The sequence below is a fragment of the Astatotilapia calliptera genome, chromosome 9 (assembly GCF_900246225.1).
Source record: "Astatotilapia calliptera chromosome 9, fAstCal1.2, whole genome shotgun sequence".
Taxonomy (NCBI): domain Eukaryota; kingdom Metazoa; phylum Chordata; class Actinopteri; order Cichliformes; family Cichlidae; genus Astatotilapia; species Astatotilapia calliptera.
In genome coordinates this window covers 23,605,777-23,623,270 of record NC_039310.1, presented here as the reverse complement: position 1 = coordinate 23,623,270, position 17,494 = coordinate 23,605,777, and the positions used below count along the sequence as shown (strand labels likewise).

The 17,494-nt window shown below is 39.9% G+C and overlaps 1 protein-coding gene across 1 annotated transcript; it reads left to right on the top strand.

Annotated features, from left to right (window-relative positions):
• The first annotated feature begins 1,452 nt into the window (after positions 1-1,452).
• Positions 1,453-12,648, top strand: LOC113029909 (coiled-coil domain-containing protein 106-like). Its single transcript, XM_026180926.1, has 5 exons — positions 1,453-1,640; positions 8,614-8,831; positions 9,124-9,336; positions 10,266-10,472; positions 11,813-12,648. The coding sequence occupies exons 2-5, from the start codon at positions 8,624-8,626 to the stop codon at positions 12,190-12,192; spliced, it is 1,008 nt and encodes a 335-aa protein (XP_026036711.1). The 5' UTR covers positions 1,453-1,640; positions 8,614-8,623; the 3' UTR covers positions 12,193-12,648.
• The last annotated feature ends 4,846 nt before the right edge of the window (positions 12,649-17,494 follow it).

Below are 17,494 nucleotides of genomic sequence, written 5' to 3'. Positions count from 1 at the left end.
TAAGAATATTTGTTGTAACTTAACAAACACATTAACACTGTGGATAAAAACAAATAAAAACCAAAGAAAATAGGTTACTATTGTTGTGTGCACTGAGGAAGATGGAAGCCTCAGTAATGAAATTTACCAGAAACCCCAGACACAGACAAGTACCTACTCTTTGACTCACACTGGAACATAAATTTGGGGTGATCAGAACCATACAACACTAGCCAGAGAAAATTCTCTCTGTGGAAAAAGGAAAAGAAAAGAAATACACATTTGAAAAACAAAACAAAAAATAACTCTTAAAACATGTGGTTATCCTAACTTGGCCTTCATAAAATCAGCAAAGACGCACAAGAAATAATGTCAAACATGAATAAATATTATTTCCTATTCTAGTTCTGAACTTAAAGTACCTACTCTGGTGATGGTGTGAAAGAGTTTAAAAACTATTTTCCATAGTATTATTAGAAAGTTTAAAGATTTAGAAACACATTTGCAGTCATTTCTGGGGGAAAGAAGATCATGGGTGATTGGCATTTGCAACAGACAACATTTGCAACAGTGAATGCAGCCATGATTGTTGTGTCATTGTTGCATCATCATGGAGATGAATAATGAGCCCAGACACACATCAAAGCTTTGCAAGAACTATGTGAAGACCTTTTGAAAGGGAGAAACTATCCAAAGATTATTTTTAATTATTTAAAGTTCGACTTTTTAGCTCTGGATATCACAATCAATATGCTTTTGGAGCTAGCCTCAAATGGCCACTGCTTTGAACATGATTAATCAAATTTTGATCACAAGTCAATCACATCTTAAAGTTTTACAAACTCAGAAACAATTTGTTGGTGGGATCTCCTGAACCCATCTCGGCTATTATCCTAGTTGTTCTTTCTATAATTTTTTTAAGGTTTTCAAATTAAGGTCATATGCTTTATCCCATAGCTCAGAACAATAACTGAGATAAAGCAAGATTCAAAAAAGAAAATGCTTTTTGAGATTTGATTCACCATATCTTATATTTTCAAGAGAGCTTATGATCTGCTAGTAAGAAATTTGATTCAGTCACCATTTCAATCTTTGTTCCAGTAATATAACACCATTGTTATTTAATTATTAACAACGTCCAACAATGCATTTAATACATTGTAATCCAGCCGGCGAGAAAACACACATTTGCTTGGTAAGTAAAAGGTCTGGTTTGTTTCCAGCTGGTGACACAAGTCAGGGCATCCGGTGTACAACTCATCAGCAAAAGGTACATATTGGATATATAGAACATTCACACTCCAACTGTTACATCCAGAAATTGCTTTTTATAATCATGGAGCTCTACTAATGATTTCCTGTTACTTCAAGAACTTTGCAACCAGTTACATTGGCTATACCTCTGAAACGACAGCGCCACAGTTTTGAAATCAAAGTTACAGTTACGAGAAGCTTGACTTTCTGTGGAGCACCTGAAGGCAGCTCCATGGCCCCGCCCCTCTGCCAGACACGCACGTTACAGTACTCCCTCATTTTCTCACCCGTCTCTGTTTATATTTCCCTCCAACCAAGTGATTTACTCCAGGTGAATTTTCAGCTGACAGCAGGACAAACAGGACGACATTATCACCTCCACTTTTATCCACTGGACTCTCTTAAAGGTACGTTGTCCCGCGTGTTTCACCGGCTTTGTTGCTTGCTCCCCTTTCCCCTTCTTTTGCTGGTAATTACAGTCATTAGCATCCATCTTGGTAGGAGCTAATTAAACCCACTGCAAGGAGACATGTTTAGCCCTGTGTAGTCTTCTAAACGTTGCACCTTTGTGTGTTTTATAAGGTTTGTAACTTCTGTCATGCTAAATATCCTTATTTAAAACAGTTGCCGAACACATTTATGCTTCTGTAATTAACATAGAGGTTAAAAAAAAATAACATTGGTCTTCCTTCTGCATTGAGCCCCATGTTTTTCTCTTAGTAGCTTAGGATCACCTCACGGATATTAATGTGTTTTTTGGACTCAGATTAATCACTGCAGCACTTACTCACTTACTTGTGTTTTGGTGCTTCAGCTTGTTAAAGAGTTAGTCAACATCTCCATGGAAACACCAAGTTAAGCAGTGATGTCCACTTCCTCCAGTTTACACAAGCAGATAAACTACTGTCATTTTGATATACTGCATTAAGGAATTGAGCACCTAAATGCACCACTTATCTTGTGGCTGCAGCCATTACATCTTACACTAATACTGTGCAATACTGCAAATTATCGATCGATAACTGGTATAGATCAGATACCTAGTAAATACAAGGCCAGTATTCTGAATCATCATGAGTTAATGCAGATGTGTCATTAGTTTTTTATCATGATGTTGTGATTCTGTGTTAATTTTGTGCTAATTTTACATATACTAAAGTCTCATTCAGATGAGACTGAATCTCTTTCCAGAGAGATCTGGCCAAGAGGTTAGAAGAAATTGCCACAAACATCACAAAACTTTAGTATTTCCACAAAAGTTGCAAGAGAGAAATTATACAATGAGGACTTTGATTACAACTACAAAAAATGCATCTTCAAATATTGATTCTGTTCATCTGGACGTAGCGTTTTCAGTGGGAGAAACGTTTCGTCACTCATCCAGTGACTTCTTCAGTCTCAGATGAACAGAATCAACTTTTGGAGATTTACTTACCTGGATGATTGAGCATGCTTCAAGATGTTTTAATACAAAACATACAGTTTGGTTGCATTCTGGGCAATGGAGGTTTGACATAGCTGCTTCATTTTTTGGCCCAGCCTTCGACGATTAAAATAATATATACATATATTGCATTCATTAAAAGGGATTTTTCTTACAAACGTTAACCACTGACATTTGTCCAGTCTCTCACGATTGGCGTCTGCTGGTGCAGGAATTTATGGAGACGTATGATGAACTATTTTTGCTTAGCATTTAGTCAGTGTGTTGTGATTTCATTATTTTGTTTTGTTTTTTCTTTTTTGGTTGACTTTTATACAGTGTTTAAACAGAATTAATGTGCTACAACTGAAATTGAAAGGTGCTGCTCAGTTGCATTATGGGAAATGTTTTGGCCTCACTGGTTTAAGATATGATGAGAAATTCTGCTTCAGTTTTGGCCCAACTTCCAGCAAATAAAGCTTCATATTTCTAACAGAAAATTGTATGTATCTACATTTTTTTAAGTTCAACTCCATCTGCCTCCATGGCACTCTATCCCTAGCATCCTCCTCTGTCACACCAACCACCTGTATGTCCTCCTTCACTACATCCATGAATCTTCTCTGTAGTCTTCCTCTCATCCCTCTACCAAACAGTTTATTATTCAACATTGTTTGTCCAATATATCCACTATCTCTCCTCAGCACATGTCCAAACCATCTCAGCCTTGCCTCTCCAACTGTGTCTCCAAAACATTCAGCAGAGCCGTCCTTCTGCAGCGCTCATTTTTAGACGTGTCCATTCTGGTTATTCCCAGTAAAAATGTTAGCCTTGAAAATCTTCAGCTACGTCACCTCCAGCTCTTTTTTTTTTGTGTGCCACTGTTTCCAAACCATACATCATAGCAAGTCTCACTACCATCTTAAACCATTAGAGAGATTAAAGAGACATTAGATCATTTTGGTTTTCAGTGCATAATTGTACATGCTACACTTTGCTACTTTCAGACAAAAAGTTTGATTGATAGAAACCAATTTTGAGTTCATTTGGTGGCATAAAATTCATTATGTAAAGAGAAAAGTGTCTAAACTCACAAGTCATGTTATTTACATCTCTTTTATAGCTTGTCACCCACTCTTCCTCCTACCTTTAAGAGTTTTTATCGTTTCAACACAGAGCCAAGCTCACCCTTCAAAGTCTTGTAAATACAGGGTGTGCGTCTTCATGTGTTGCAGGCAGCCTCTGATATTTGATCCCACTGTAAGTATCACAGTAGAAATGGTAAACAAAGCTTTCTTTACCTGCAGAAGCAGCTGTTTGTTTTATGCATGTGAGGAGGCTGAGCCGCATTTGAAACTGCTACCAGAAGTTTGTGACAGTAAACACTAGAATTTAGCTTAAAACATACATCACTTTAGATGGAGCGTTGTTGCATTACTCAGAAATATTTTCCACCTGGAGTTTCCTTTCCACATCTTCCCAGCAAAGGTGTGTCTGATTCAGAAACCTCTCCTGACTAACAAAGTACATTTCATGCTAATGAGTGATAAAAAATTAGAAAAACAGCATAACACTGTAGTGAAGCAGAAATTAGGACATAATCAATCAATGCTTAACTTGTGCTTTGTTCATGATCTCCTTTTGAGTGTAGTAATGTGTGATATGTTATGAACTCATGGTTCTTGATTAATAAATGACGAGGCCTTTGCACAAAGGTAAAAGCAATGCTCACTGCAGCAGTAAAGCAGACAGATTATTTTTAGTTTAGTTTTTTATCTTTTTCAATCATTAATCATCAATCATTTACCAAAGGCCCACAAACCCACTGATGTCATGAAAAGCTAACACTCGGGTCACTTACTTATTTAACTGCACTCAATTTCTGATCAATGTGACGTCAGTTATAGAGGATAAAAATACCTTAGTGGTTCCATTAATGCACTTAGTGCATTATTCTGATGTATAGATACTCAGAAGTTGCTATTCCTCGCTATTCCTCATGCATTATTACTGTGTTTCAGACGTGATAAACGTCATATAAACGTTTTGCAGTTTATACCTATTCAGTTCAATTTGATTGATATAGTACCAAATCACAAAAACAGTTGCCTCAAGCCACTTTAAGGTAAATGCCACAATATTAGGGTTAAATTAAACCACAACAGTCAAAGGCCCCCTGTGGGCAAGCACTTGGTTACAGGGGGAAAGAAAAACTGCCTTTTAACAGGAAGAAGCCTCTGGCAGGGCTCAGGGAGGGGCAGACATCTACTGCAACCAATGGGGGTTAACAGGAGGGACACAGGACAAAAGACACACTGTGGATATTCATAGTAACTACTGATTAAAACAATAACTAATGATACATGTGCTTTTAACTAAGTGTTTTTGTTTCAGTGTTTTAGCACAGAAGAGATTATCTCATAATTTGGATTGAAGATCTCATAGTGCTGTTTAGTGTTTCATTCAGGAGCAGAAAAAGTAGCAAGCACCCTTCACTGATCCATGAAAGGTGTCTGAACATCGATGTCTGAACATAGTTTGAAATGTGAACATCTTCGGCCACCCAGTAAATAAAATTAGAAAACCTTCATCAAAAGTTCTTTAGAAGAACAGTAGAAACATTTCATAAAAATTTGATTTGATTTGATTGAATTTCAGAAAACCAAATAAAAAGTTTATTTATTGTAAATGACTGTGGCCCCTGTCTAGGGTGAAGCCTGCCTCTCGCACTATTACAGCTGGGATAGGTCCCAGTTCTCCATGACACCTACTGACATGACATGTACTGGATATGTAGAAGAAAATAGATATGTGGCCTACCTGCAGTACCCTCATATCCCACCAGAGGACTGTGGCCCACACTAGCATAGATGTTTTTGTGATGTTACACCAGGGGTGGGCAGTAATTTTCCCAAGGGGCCACATGACAAACAGGGATTATTTGGGTTGAACCAAAAAGCTGAAGTCAGTTCTACTCAAAATAAATTTTACCCTTTAGAAACTGTTGTTGGTTTCTGGTAGTGAATGATTCAATAGTGTAGAAGTTAAGATATTCGGCCAGCTCAAATATGTAGATCCATACTGGTTGTGGTGACTTCTTCTTCTTATACACTTTATTGTGTTGTTTCTTTGTTTGCTTTTTATGCAGTGTATGCAAACACGTTTGTTTTTCTTGAAAAATCTGCCACATCTCTATCTATCTTTGTTTAATAGTCTTTATCCAATAATTGTGGCCATACACGTTCAGGTTAGTATGTTAAACTATGACTCTCACTATACAAAGTCCGTGTGTGACCATTCCCATGTTTGGTAACAGTCAGCTCACAGAGGAAAACTTTGCACCTCTATGTTTTAGACTCACTGTCAACCTCTGGATCTGTTATGATGACGATGATGGGAAACAGAAACTATTATGTGGCTGTTTTCCATGAGAGGCCACATGAGTCATTCTACATGGAAAAAACCCTGCTAACTTCTTCAGGTATCCTGTATAATGTTATGTTAAAATAGAGGTAAATTAAATAATAATAATTAAACTTCTAATCAAGCATCTGATGACCTTTCCTTGTAATTATGAGTGAGTAAATTAGAATTATGAATGACAGAGATCATAATTGAAGAATAAAATATCCTGTTCATCTTTTCTTTAATGAACATAATGCATAAACAGATTTTCTTTCATTATTTAATATACAAAAGTCATATTTGCTTATTAGTTTGTTTCAAGCTATTTTAAGCATTGCTAATTAATAAATAATAGTTGTTTCAGTCCTTCATCCAGATGACAAATTCAGTCATCAACACTTCTAAAACTGGGTGCATCCTTATATACAATTTGGAAAATGTTCTTTTCTTTACAAGTGAATCTAGAAGATAAAATCTATTTTCTTCTCAGAGTAAACCTGACTGCAGCTAAAACTATATGCCTCAGACCTACGTATGGACTAAAGCCTGCTGTGCATGACCTACAGCGTGATAGTAATATCGCCTTTGTTATGTTAATTTTGAGTGACAGCTCTTGATGCAGCCAGCCATGCATTAAATGAGGCCGTAGAGGGCCGTCATACTGCGTGAGCATTGTTCAGGTACTAAAGCGCTTTGAGTCATGTTTCAGTTTTACATCAAGCCTTCATTTGCTCAGTAGCACGTTGCACGAACTGGTGATGTTATCTCGTAATTATGACTTCTGTAGCTCGTAATTTTAACGTACCATCTCATAATTAGAAGATCTGCATCTTTTAAAAATATCTCATAATTGCAAGATCTTCATCTCTTAATTACAAGATACACATCGCTTAATTACAAGATCATATCAAGTTGCCATGGATACAGCTTTGGTGCAGGTTTACTTGCAGAGAGCTGTTGATGGTAAACATTGTAACAATGCAAGCCACCACATGTGAGTAATCCTTTGGTTTGAACCTGTAGCTTTGTGCAGGAACAGAGGGTGGCTGACTTTTTTCATGGTTATAAATCACATTTGCTTGTTTTTTCTGAACAATAAAGAAATACTAAATGATCCATTCTTAAAACTGTGTTATGCATCAGGCAGTCCAAAAACCTCATGATGCTTCATTGTCTTAACTTTTTACCGAATGTACAGAATTGTTCTCACTTTGTATCATCTCTTGCTGACATCATGTAAAACCAACAATGAAAACCTGAGTGTCGAGAGCTGTCTGGAACCTGAGGCTGAACCTTGGCTCACAGGGATTACTTGCACATAGGCCAACCTCTTCATTTTAAACTGTGGTCACATTTAACATGAGTAACATAAGGAAGTCCACATATCCATTAATTAAACCAAAAAAATACAGCTGCAGTCCTGAGAAAAATCACTGCCAGTGGCATCCTGTAAATCTCCATGAACAGAAATTTGCAGATGATTTTGCAGAGTCAAACTCAAGATTGTTGGTAATCGAAGAATCCTGGTTTCTTTCTGTAGTAATGACTAGTTAACATTTGAGCATGGCCCCGTTGAACAGCACAGGAAGTACTACATTTGCTGAATAGTACTCTCAAAACCAGTAAATATTATTTAAAATGTGTCGACATTTTGTAAAGAAGTGCATGTGACGAGGCACCTTCTGTGGCTACACATGAGTCCCTGACATTACATTGTTTTTTCCAGAAGTTGAAGCCCTTTTTACAGTGACATCAAAACGCCTTTGTAACTTGATTCTGGTTCCCTAGAAGCACTTCAGTCTTCTCCTGAGCAGTACTGTTGCAACTTTGAAAAAACTCCTCAGTTGCTTTGTTGTTTTAATCAATGTTTCTCCAGATATTGCATTACCCCTATGCTCCTGCATTAATGTAAGACTGAAATTTCTGTGACACAGTAAAAGTTGTTTTAGGTTTAGTACTGGAGTCATCACCAGTACTAAAGGCCTCAGCAGGCCTACAGGCTAGTGTTCCCCTATTGCTTGGTGTGTGGTTGCTGGAGGTTTCTGGCTGTTGCTACATGAAATTGGTCAAAAGAGGCTGCTGCACCAAAAACCTCCTTTCTTTGGTCACTAGCAAATTACCCATAGTTTGCATGGAAAATGAAGATACTCAGCAACGACTCACCATGGGATAATGCAACCCTAAAACGTGCAACACAAACTTTACACTGCGAATGTTTGCCTTAAAAAAACCAAATTAAAGTGCTACCCTACCTTTCCCTTATCACTGGTGGTTGCCAGGGGGATGCTACCTGGTCTAAAGGACTGTGTGACTTAGGCTTAAGCACTTAATCTATCACACTCACTGATAAATGCATCAGGAGTGATTTTTGAGATTCATTGTCTTCCCAATGGGCACTTGTACAGGTGAGGTGTCATTTATACCGCCAATCTTCTGATTGGTGAAAAACCTGTTCTCTCTGGGGTGTCATCCATATAGGAACTCTTACATCATTCTGTCCTTTAGCCTTTGACCTTTTTGGCTTATGATACCCCCTTCTTGTCCTTTTCCAGGTTTGAAGAGATGTCATCTGTTTGGCATCAGGAGCCGTCATGTTATTCGCCCTGTGTAGAAATCGACTCCAGCTCCGTGAGGACCAAAGAGCGCCTCAGCTCTCCTGCCTGGCTAAAGCAGGAGCAAGACGACCTTCGTATCATTAAGTGGGAGAATTTTCAAACGGGAGCATCAGCAGATGCTGTTCAGGACAACACACCCAGCAGTGCCATGTCTGGTATGGGAAGCTCTGACAGTATTTGCTGCTTCATGTAGTTTACTTTTTATGGTTATGGTCCTTTAAGCTGAGCCAGCATCAGCCTCTGGCTTAGCAGTGATGTAAACATGTTGATAGTTAAGAAAATAGATAATAATTTGTTTGATTTTATCTTCTCATCCTGAACAAATACTGAAACGACTGCCTGAAAAGCACACCATCCTTTCTACAGACAAAAACTGATAGAAAAATGATAGAAGTTTAACTTGTGTGCTTGTAATCCTCTTTTGTGTGGCTGTCTTGTCTTTTCTAGCTGCTTCCCAAGTAGAGGGTCTTCCCCCGAGGGTGCTGCTGACCATCACCAAGCTGCAGTGCATGCTGGAGAGCAAACAAGAACGCATCGCTGCTCTCGAGAGGCAGGTGGAGGATTTGATGCAAGACCGCAAGTTCCTGAGAAGCCAGATTGAAAACCTCACAAGTAACCGCTCCATGCCAGCGTTTGCTGCCCCCAGTCCTGTGACTGAAAGTCAGTAACTGAAGTGAAGTATACTGTTTCTTTACTGTACTACAGGCCTTTTTTTATGAGAACTAGTCTAAAACTTTCACTTGCCTCTATATGGTCTATAGTTATTTTACTTGAAGAACTACATTTAAAAAACATAAAAGATGCAGATATTTTGCCCCACTGCCTCTTAGCTGTTCCCCTGTGGTTCCATCATTAGCCATCATCACCTGCTGCTCGTATGAGGATCAGATGATTCTTGAGGTTTTCTCTATAATACTGAAGTATCTTTACTGTATAAAGCATCTTAAATAAACTGTTGTTTTTAATTAAATAAATGATTTTATTTAAGTTGATCCTGTATTGCTATATTATGCTGAATAATGTTATAATAATAATGGATTGCATTTATATAGTGCTTTTCGAGACCCTTAAAGCGCTTTACAGTTCCAGTATTCGTTCACTCTCACATTCACACACTGGTGGAGGCAGCTACAGTTGTAGCCACAGCTGCCCTGGGGCAGACTGACAGAAGCGAGGCTGCCATATCGCGCCATCGGCCCCTCTGGCCAACACCAGTAGGCGGTAGGTGAAGTGTCTTGCCCAAGGATACAACGACCAAGACAGATCGGCAGATCGAACCGGTAACCTTCCGGTTACAAGATGAGCTTCCCAGCCCCCTGAACCACCGGTTGCTCCAATGTTGCTTTGCGCCAATTGTTACTAGCTGTGAATGATGCTAGTAACAATTGGCATCAATTGGCTATCGATCTAACAGCTAGCCAGCTAGGTGTTAGATCGATAGTATGTTTTGGTAGGTTGAACTGCCCAGGTCAACTTTGATGTTACTATAACGCTACTAAGGTATACAGCATATACTGTATAATATTATCGTGCACACAAAGTTATTTATCATACTGTCTCTTATACGCTTTTTTTTTGTCTTTTTTCAGCTCCCAAGCTGAGCAGAGTGCAGCATTCAGAAAATAAATCTCGAAAGAGAGAAAGAGCTTCTTCTAGTTCCTCCACCAGCAGCGACAGCGGCTCTGAGGCATCCGACTCATCGGAAGTGTCTGCAGCATCTAGTGAACACAGACGCAAGAAACACCATAAGGATAAGAAAAGATCAAAGAAAGGGAGGGACTACAGCAGGAAAAGGGGTAATAATTCAGTCTTGTATTGAGTTTGACTAGAATTTAGCGATGCATCAGTATAATCAGTACTCATTGGTCCTATGCTTCACTCATGAGCTATATGTATTCTTGTAACTGGGGATTTATGCTTCAGTGGGAAATCTACTTGTAGCTACGTCATAACTACAAACTGCTGTAAAACCATACGCCGTAACTCACAACTTAACCTGAATTGCACCGCCCTTGAAATGTAACAACACATCAGGTTGATGCAGTCGGTGACTTCTGTGATTGGCCCGTCCTGTACCATCGATTGCTTTTATGCATTTCCAGCTCTTTTTTTTTTTTTGTGCACAGTTTTTGAATTTCTCAGTGGCAGAATAACAATCATTGTCTGAAACTAAGGATTAATAATCATAGCATCAATATAAGGACTCGTAAATGTCAGCAGGTTCCTGGAGGGAGGCTGCTGAAGCTATCAGAATGTGAGGGAATGTACAAAGAAGTGGCAAAAACTTGAGGGATAGATGTATTTGCTCCCCCCCCCAAAAAACGGACCACGACAAAGCGCAGGGACCCAGGAGGGGAAAAAAGTCCTAGTATTTTACATGTTTCTGTCATCTGTCGCCACATATAAAACACAGTGAAATGATCACTTGGTAATTAACACGTAATATAGCACACAAGCATAAATGCCAGCACAGTCATCGGCACTTAAATAGGCAACATTGTAGACTCTAGAAAGATTCACTTAGGTCTGAATCAGGCCTAAGTCTTGTTCCAGCATCACCATTTTAAGGCAGCAGTAACTGGTTGGTTGAGCAGGCAAATGAAAAGCAGTCAGCAGGTTCTGCATAATAACCACACTTTCATAAAGACAACACTGCAGATAATTAGCTGCTGTTAAAAAACACAAGTTTGATGTGTTTTCCCACCTATCAGCTGCAGTCTTACTGTAGGTGTATGACTTTTTAAAAAGGACATTAACAGAAAATTAATTCTTCACTCAAACTGATGCAGGTGACATTTTTAACGTCATGTAATATTACAAAGGATAGTTAAGTACCCAAAGGTGGTATCAGTGCATCAGTAACAGAATTAAGATTTGTTTGTGGATATTAGCAGCTGAAGGCTTAGTGAATCCTAAAAGCAATGCTAAAAATTATAGGAATAAATAAACAAATGTTACAGTGAGTTAGACGATTTCCCTGTTTTCAAAATAAAATCTTTCAATTAAAATTGGAAGGCTGAAACTATATGCATGAATTATTTGTATGTGTGTCCAGTGAGAGTTGAGATTGTTACTAAAACTAATAAAAAGCAACAGCAACTCATATATTTCATAACCTGTCATCTATTTCCACAAGCCACCGGAGTCCAGTACGTCATTCACCGCTACAAACAAGTCCTGTCCGCTTTCATCAAGAAGAAAAGCATGAGCGAAGCGTTCCGCCATCTCGGAATTGACCGGAACACCATCGCCAACACGGCATCAATTGCCGAGCTCCACCTGGCGGGTAAAGACATGGTCTCCTTGGTTGGCAATTTTCGCCAAGGGGAAGAGACTCTGGTGAGCTACGCCCAAAGGTGCACTTTGGTCATTGACAGCGACGCCGACCTGTCCAGGAAAATAGACCAGATGAAAGCCAACGGCGAGCTTCTGCCCATCTCAGGGAAAAGGTCAAGGTTGTTGCATTCTCACCTGCCGCAGCTGGGTGGTCCTGCAGAGAGCATTTTAATAGGTTAATGGTTGGTGTGATAATATATTGAGATGGTGCACAATGCCTTCACAAAATTCTGTTCTTTGTTTGTTTGTTTCAAAATGAACTGCTGGATTTGAATGACTTGCACAGCATTGTTTTGTTCCCTATTTCTTTATGCTGATGCCTCAATGGCTCAGGAATGTTTTTAATATTCTCATTTATAATGAAAAATGTCGGCACCTGCTTTTTATTGATGCAAATATTTTTTCCTTCTGCATGTAGTATTGGAAATGGCCACAAGATGGCAGTGCTCACATGCTAAATTATGTTTACAGCTCATGTCGCTTGTCATTTACTTCAAAATGGTGGCTGGTCAATTTCCATTTTCAAGCCTTTTAAAGATGTAAAAAATATGTTTCATTATGTAGAGTTTCATATACTGCAAGTGATATAAAAGCTGCCTTTAAAGAAGGAATTAAAACACTACAGATTTCACTTAAGTTATGTTTCTGTTCATGTCTAAAGACGTTTGTACCAAGAAGCTATGACTCCTATTAAATCTGTATTTCTTCAGCCAGGGAGCAACAATTATTTAAACCCAGTTAAAATAATGAACCTGACATAATCTCGTCAACTGAAATGCGGCTGGACGTTTTCAAGGTGTTTTCTCGCTCTTGAGGAATAGGCCGAGCCAGTTTTGTACACAGATGGGTGAGACATCCTTGGCCAATCTTAAGTGTCAGTGCAAAGTGTTGCCATTGCCTTTCCTGCTGTTTGCTTTTCACATGGAGTGACAAATTACTTGTGCAAAGCCATTACAGGGGCTGCACCCAGGCTGTTTATCTTTCCATTGGACTCTGTCACTGTCACTCCCATTCTCACGCCCGCTATCTGCTTATCGTTCACATCCCTCCTCCCTCCCAGCATACTCCCTCTTCTGTTATGCACAGATTCAGTCATTTCCAATTATGTGTTGCTCCTTCCATCTCTTTTTATCCTTTTCTTTATGTCTTTTTATCCCGATACAAAGGTTGGACAGCATAGGGATATTTCATGGCAGTGGAGGCAATCGCAAGCGACCTGAAGTTTCTCTCAGGTTGTGTACAGCCAGAAGGGACAGGTGCATGCTGGTCTGCTCAGACGCATAAGGTGGAAAAGGGTGGGTGTATCTCCTGCCAGCACTCTTCTCTTCCCACCTCCTGAGGCATGCCAATGTCACTTCTGCTCTCTCTCATCACTGAGATGAGGTGTAAAGGCAGCTTTTCTGCAGAGAGCGAGTAAGGTGCACGATGTTGTTGAGGTAGATGACTATATCTTTTTTGCCTCCAAGGTTGATCAGCACGTTTCAAAAACCCCCCCCCAAAAAAAAAACAGGCCACATCGTGCAGCAGCTAATGCTGCAGAATGGCAACTGTGAATTTGGTGCTAATGACTCGGGGTGACAGAGCTCAGAGCAGAAGATGGAAATACGATGTGGGACTAATCGAGCCTGAAGCATTCTCCATTCCTCCCCCGGCTCTTTGACTCACACTCATGTGAGGCCAGCTGGGACTCCATTTTGTGCCTTTTTCTGGTTGCAGGTGCCACGTCACTGCGGAGGCTCCAAGTGCCTGATGGGTACAAATTTAAACCCCCGCCTCCTCCCCTGTCCACCTCCAATAATCCTGACCTTGACAAAAAGAGCATCTGGACGTTCTGACAGAGAGTAGCTTGTAATAACCACCAATCACAGTCTTAATGGTGCAAGTAAAATGTGTTTGAACTGGCGAGTTCAAATGGGCCGGGGTTATGTTTTGTTGTTGTAATGGTGGGGTGTTTCAGACCTGCTGCATAATAAATGCCTCAGACATGTTATATAAAGGATTACGAGGCTTGTAATGGAGCTAAAGCACTCAGACTGGTGAAAATAGGGTTTGAAAACAGCGAGTTTAATATCAGTATCATAATTACTGAGATTATTGTGAGATGTTGAGTAACGTATTGTGCCGGGCCTATTGTTTGAAGGTCTCAACAGATTTTAAATGATGTGCTATGATAATCTAATGAAAATGAGTAACAGCGTGTGCATAACACCCAGTTCATGGGTCTTGCATGTAAAGACTAGTTTTCTGTGTTTGCATCACTTTTAACCTTTGCCATTGAGACCCTGTTATGTTTTTATAATCCACTCTGTTGTAAGAACATGAGGTGCCATTCTTACAATTTGGTTCTTCGCTTGGATTGTTTGAGTACAGTGAACTCATTGCCATGTTCTAGAAAACCCTGAAACTATGCTTTGAGTTGGTACTAAGGAGCCGAAATTGTACCAATCACATCACCAACCCCATGACCCAACCGATAAGACGAGAAGGATCTGTGCTTTTATGTTGCTTGTGCAGCAGAAATGGACAGGAGTGACACTTAGTGTGGTCTTCTGTAACTGTAGCCCATCTGCTTCAATGTTTCATCTGTTATGAAACCAGAAGAGAGGCTCTTCTGCATACCTCAGTTGTAATGTGTGGTTACTGTTGCCTTCTTCTCACCTCGAAGCACTTTCTTCCTCATTTTGTTGCTTGGTTTAAATGTCAGGAGACTGTCTCGACCATGTCTGCATGCCTCTATGCACCAAGATGCTGCCGCATGATTGGCTAGTTAGATATTTGCATTAATGAGGAGTTGAGCAGTTGAAAAGATTCAACATGACAGCAAATTTCCTAAAAGAGTAAAAAAGAAAAGAAAATCGTTATGCCTTTTTAGATCAGAACTATTTTTCTTGATAGAAAAAAACAGACTACAATCTGTTATTTAAGTTTACGATTTTATTTATAATGTGTTTATTTACTCAGTTTGTCTCCAGGTGGTGTCTGGTGCTTTTGAGGAGGAGGGGTGACACGTTCTCCCTGAGGACATGTAACCATAACTGACAACTCGTCGCTTGTCATCAAAGTTACTTGGTCCTGCATTTAAACCTGGTTGAAATGTGGTTGCAATTCTTTTGCCAGCCAGGCTGCACAATAAAAACAGGACAGACGCTCAAACCAATTCCATTGAAAAAAGAACATGATAGTTCATTTGACTGCGGGTACGAGATTCTTCACCTTTCATTTGCCCTTGATGTTCCCGCTAATGAAATCCTAAAATAACCTGCCGGCTGCTGAAAAAGTGGGTCAGAGCACCATTGTGACGCGGACTCAGTACAAAAGCATCAAGTAGTGCATTGTGGGTATTTACCCCTTCGGTAGAATTGAGGTAGAGACCAGAGACTGCGCACTGGTGGATGCCTATTCTTGTGCTTTTCTCTGCAGTGACATGGTTTTGCCGGTGGAGCAGTCAGCATCAGTTTATGTCAACATGCAATCATATTTTTATCTCCAGATTTTAACTCGGCATATTTCTGCTCTGCCTGCTTTTATGTCTAATCTTTCTTTACTGCAGGACATCTCGTGGATGAGTTGCCACTAGTGGTAAGAAGCACTAGAGGACAGTGTGTACTGGTGTCTGTGTGGCCAAACCTATCATGCAGACAGCCCTTCGGTGAACATCTTCTCATACTGCAGTTGATTAGATTACATTTGATAGGCTATTAGGACATGTGTGACATCCCATTATTAAGCCAAATATGTGGAGGTGTGGACAAGACAACGTGGACCAATGCTTTAAAAAGGACACCATAAAAAATGCAACGCCAGAGTTTTCTTCTCCTTCAAGCTGTCCATGCTGACAAATCAATCCAACCAATGAACAATCATTAACGAGACCTCTCTTAGCAATTATAAAATGTAGAGGGGGAAACAAAGCCAAGATGCTAATCTCAAACCACAGAACCGCTCCACAATGACGGCCTTTCTGGCAGCACTGCTCGATCAACAAGTCTTGAGGTATTGCTGGTGCGCTCTCCATCTGGCTGCCACTGATAAGAACTTACTGGGAGCTGCTGGATAATAGTCTCGCAAGCTTAAAAGCGCAGAGGGGGGCATAATGTATTCTGAGGGTATCCAGCAGGCTTGGCCTTATAAAGCAAAACCTCATCTTCCCCTTTCTGAATGCATTTTGGGCAAAGACAGCCCCTTCGATGTAGCCAGTGGGTGCTGAAGGGATGGTACTGCGAGGACATCACGCTGACATAGTCATGATGTTGCCTCAAGCTCGTTTATTTCCTGAAGAAACAGGATGGCAGTATTCAGTCACAACATATGCGGAACATCCATGATATATGTCGGTGTTTGCAGGACATTTAAAATGAACTGTTCCTGTGTGGCAGGCCCCCATGGCTCTGCCTCTTTGTACTGAATGGAATATATAAAGCTTGTGTGACCTCTATTTTCAGGGTCAGAGCAACTCCATGTTTTTTTTTTTAGTTTGTACCCCTTAGGTGTCCTCAGACAGACAGAGGGGTGAAAAAAATGATGAATGGTTATATGCTGTAGGTTCTTTTAATATCTGACCAACTGTGCACATTTTTGTGATAGCAGTTGCACAAACAGTGGACATTTTGTTAATCTGCATTCTCCCACAAAAGTAAAAAGAAAAAACCCCAGAAAAGACTATTTTTTACCCTCTTCTCCATAGAAACTGGTGTTAAGAGGTGATGCTTGTGACGTAGAAGAACACGCAAAATGACAGCTTGAAGGAACCCCAACCCCACCCTTAAATCCTGTTGGTTATTCGTGCAGTGACGCAGGGCAAAGCAGACATCTTTGGGCCAAAAAAGAGAAAAAAAATCATTTGAAGGGGACTGGGTACATGCAGACAAACAACTTAGACAGTGAATGCATCACAATATGTTTCAGAGACGAGCTTGGATTTCATCCAAACGCCACACGAATCAGCATCATCTCAGCGGTGGCTGTTTGTCCCCAGATGTATTTCAGCATGAGTGATTCATTTGCAGGTCCTCTGGGTCTTTTGGGGTTTAATGATAAGGAAAAAAATGCGTAGATTATTTTAAAAGAAAACGAAGAAAGCGGAGGAGTGAAATGACTAAAATGCTGCTGGCCATTAACCGCTGATCAGAGCTGTCGTATTATCTGGAAACACAGACAGATGTGAGGTTTAGCCGCGAGGCAAATGCGAGTGTCTTTCATGATGACAGTAGAAAGCCAGTCAGAAAAAGCAATGAAAGAAAGACGTGATGATGTGTAACATACAGCATCTCTGGTATTTCTCTCATAGGATGAGTGTTTGCAGTTTTTCATGGAGGAGGGATTTTTATCAAATTAGCAGCAGCAGATCTTTCCTTCAACTTGACCTTTGTTCTGATAACACATGTTAATTTCACAGTGATGGGTTTTCCAGTCTGTCTGTTTTCACACATTGCATGTTCCCTTATACGTGCCTTTATAGATTCACAGGATAATAAATAAATAA

Bases quoted from the DNA above. Each gene is read 5' to 3' on its own strand.
- LOC113029909 (XM_026180926.1), top strand. From the start codon at position 8,624: ATGTCATCTGTTTGGCATCAGGAGCCGTCATGTTATTCGCCCTGTGTA. The intron at 8,832-9,123 runs GTATGGGAAGCT...TGTCTTTTCTAG, and splicing joins ACCCAGCAGTGCCATGTCTG to CTGCTTCCCAAGTAGAGGGT. The intron at 9,337-10,265 runs GTCAGTAACTGA...GTCTTTTTTCAG, and splicing joins CCCCAGTCCTGTGACTGAAA to CTCCCAAGCTGAGCAGAGTG.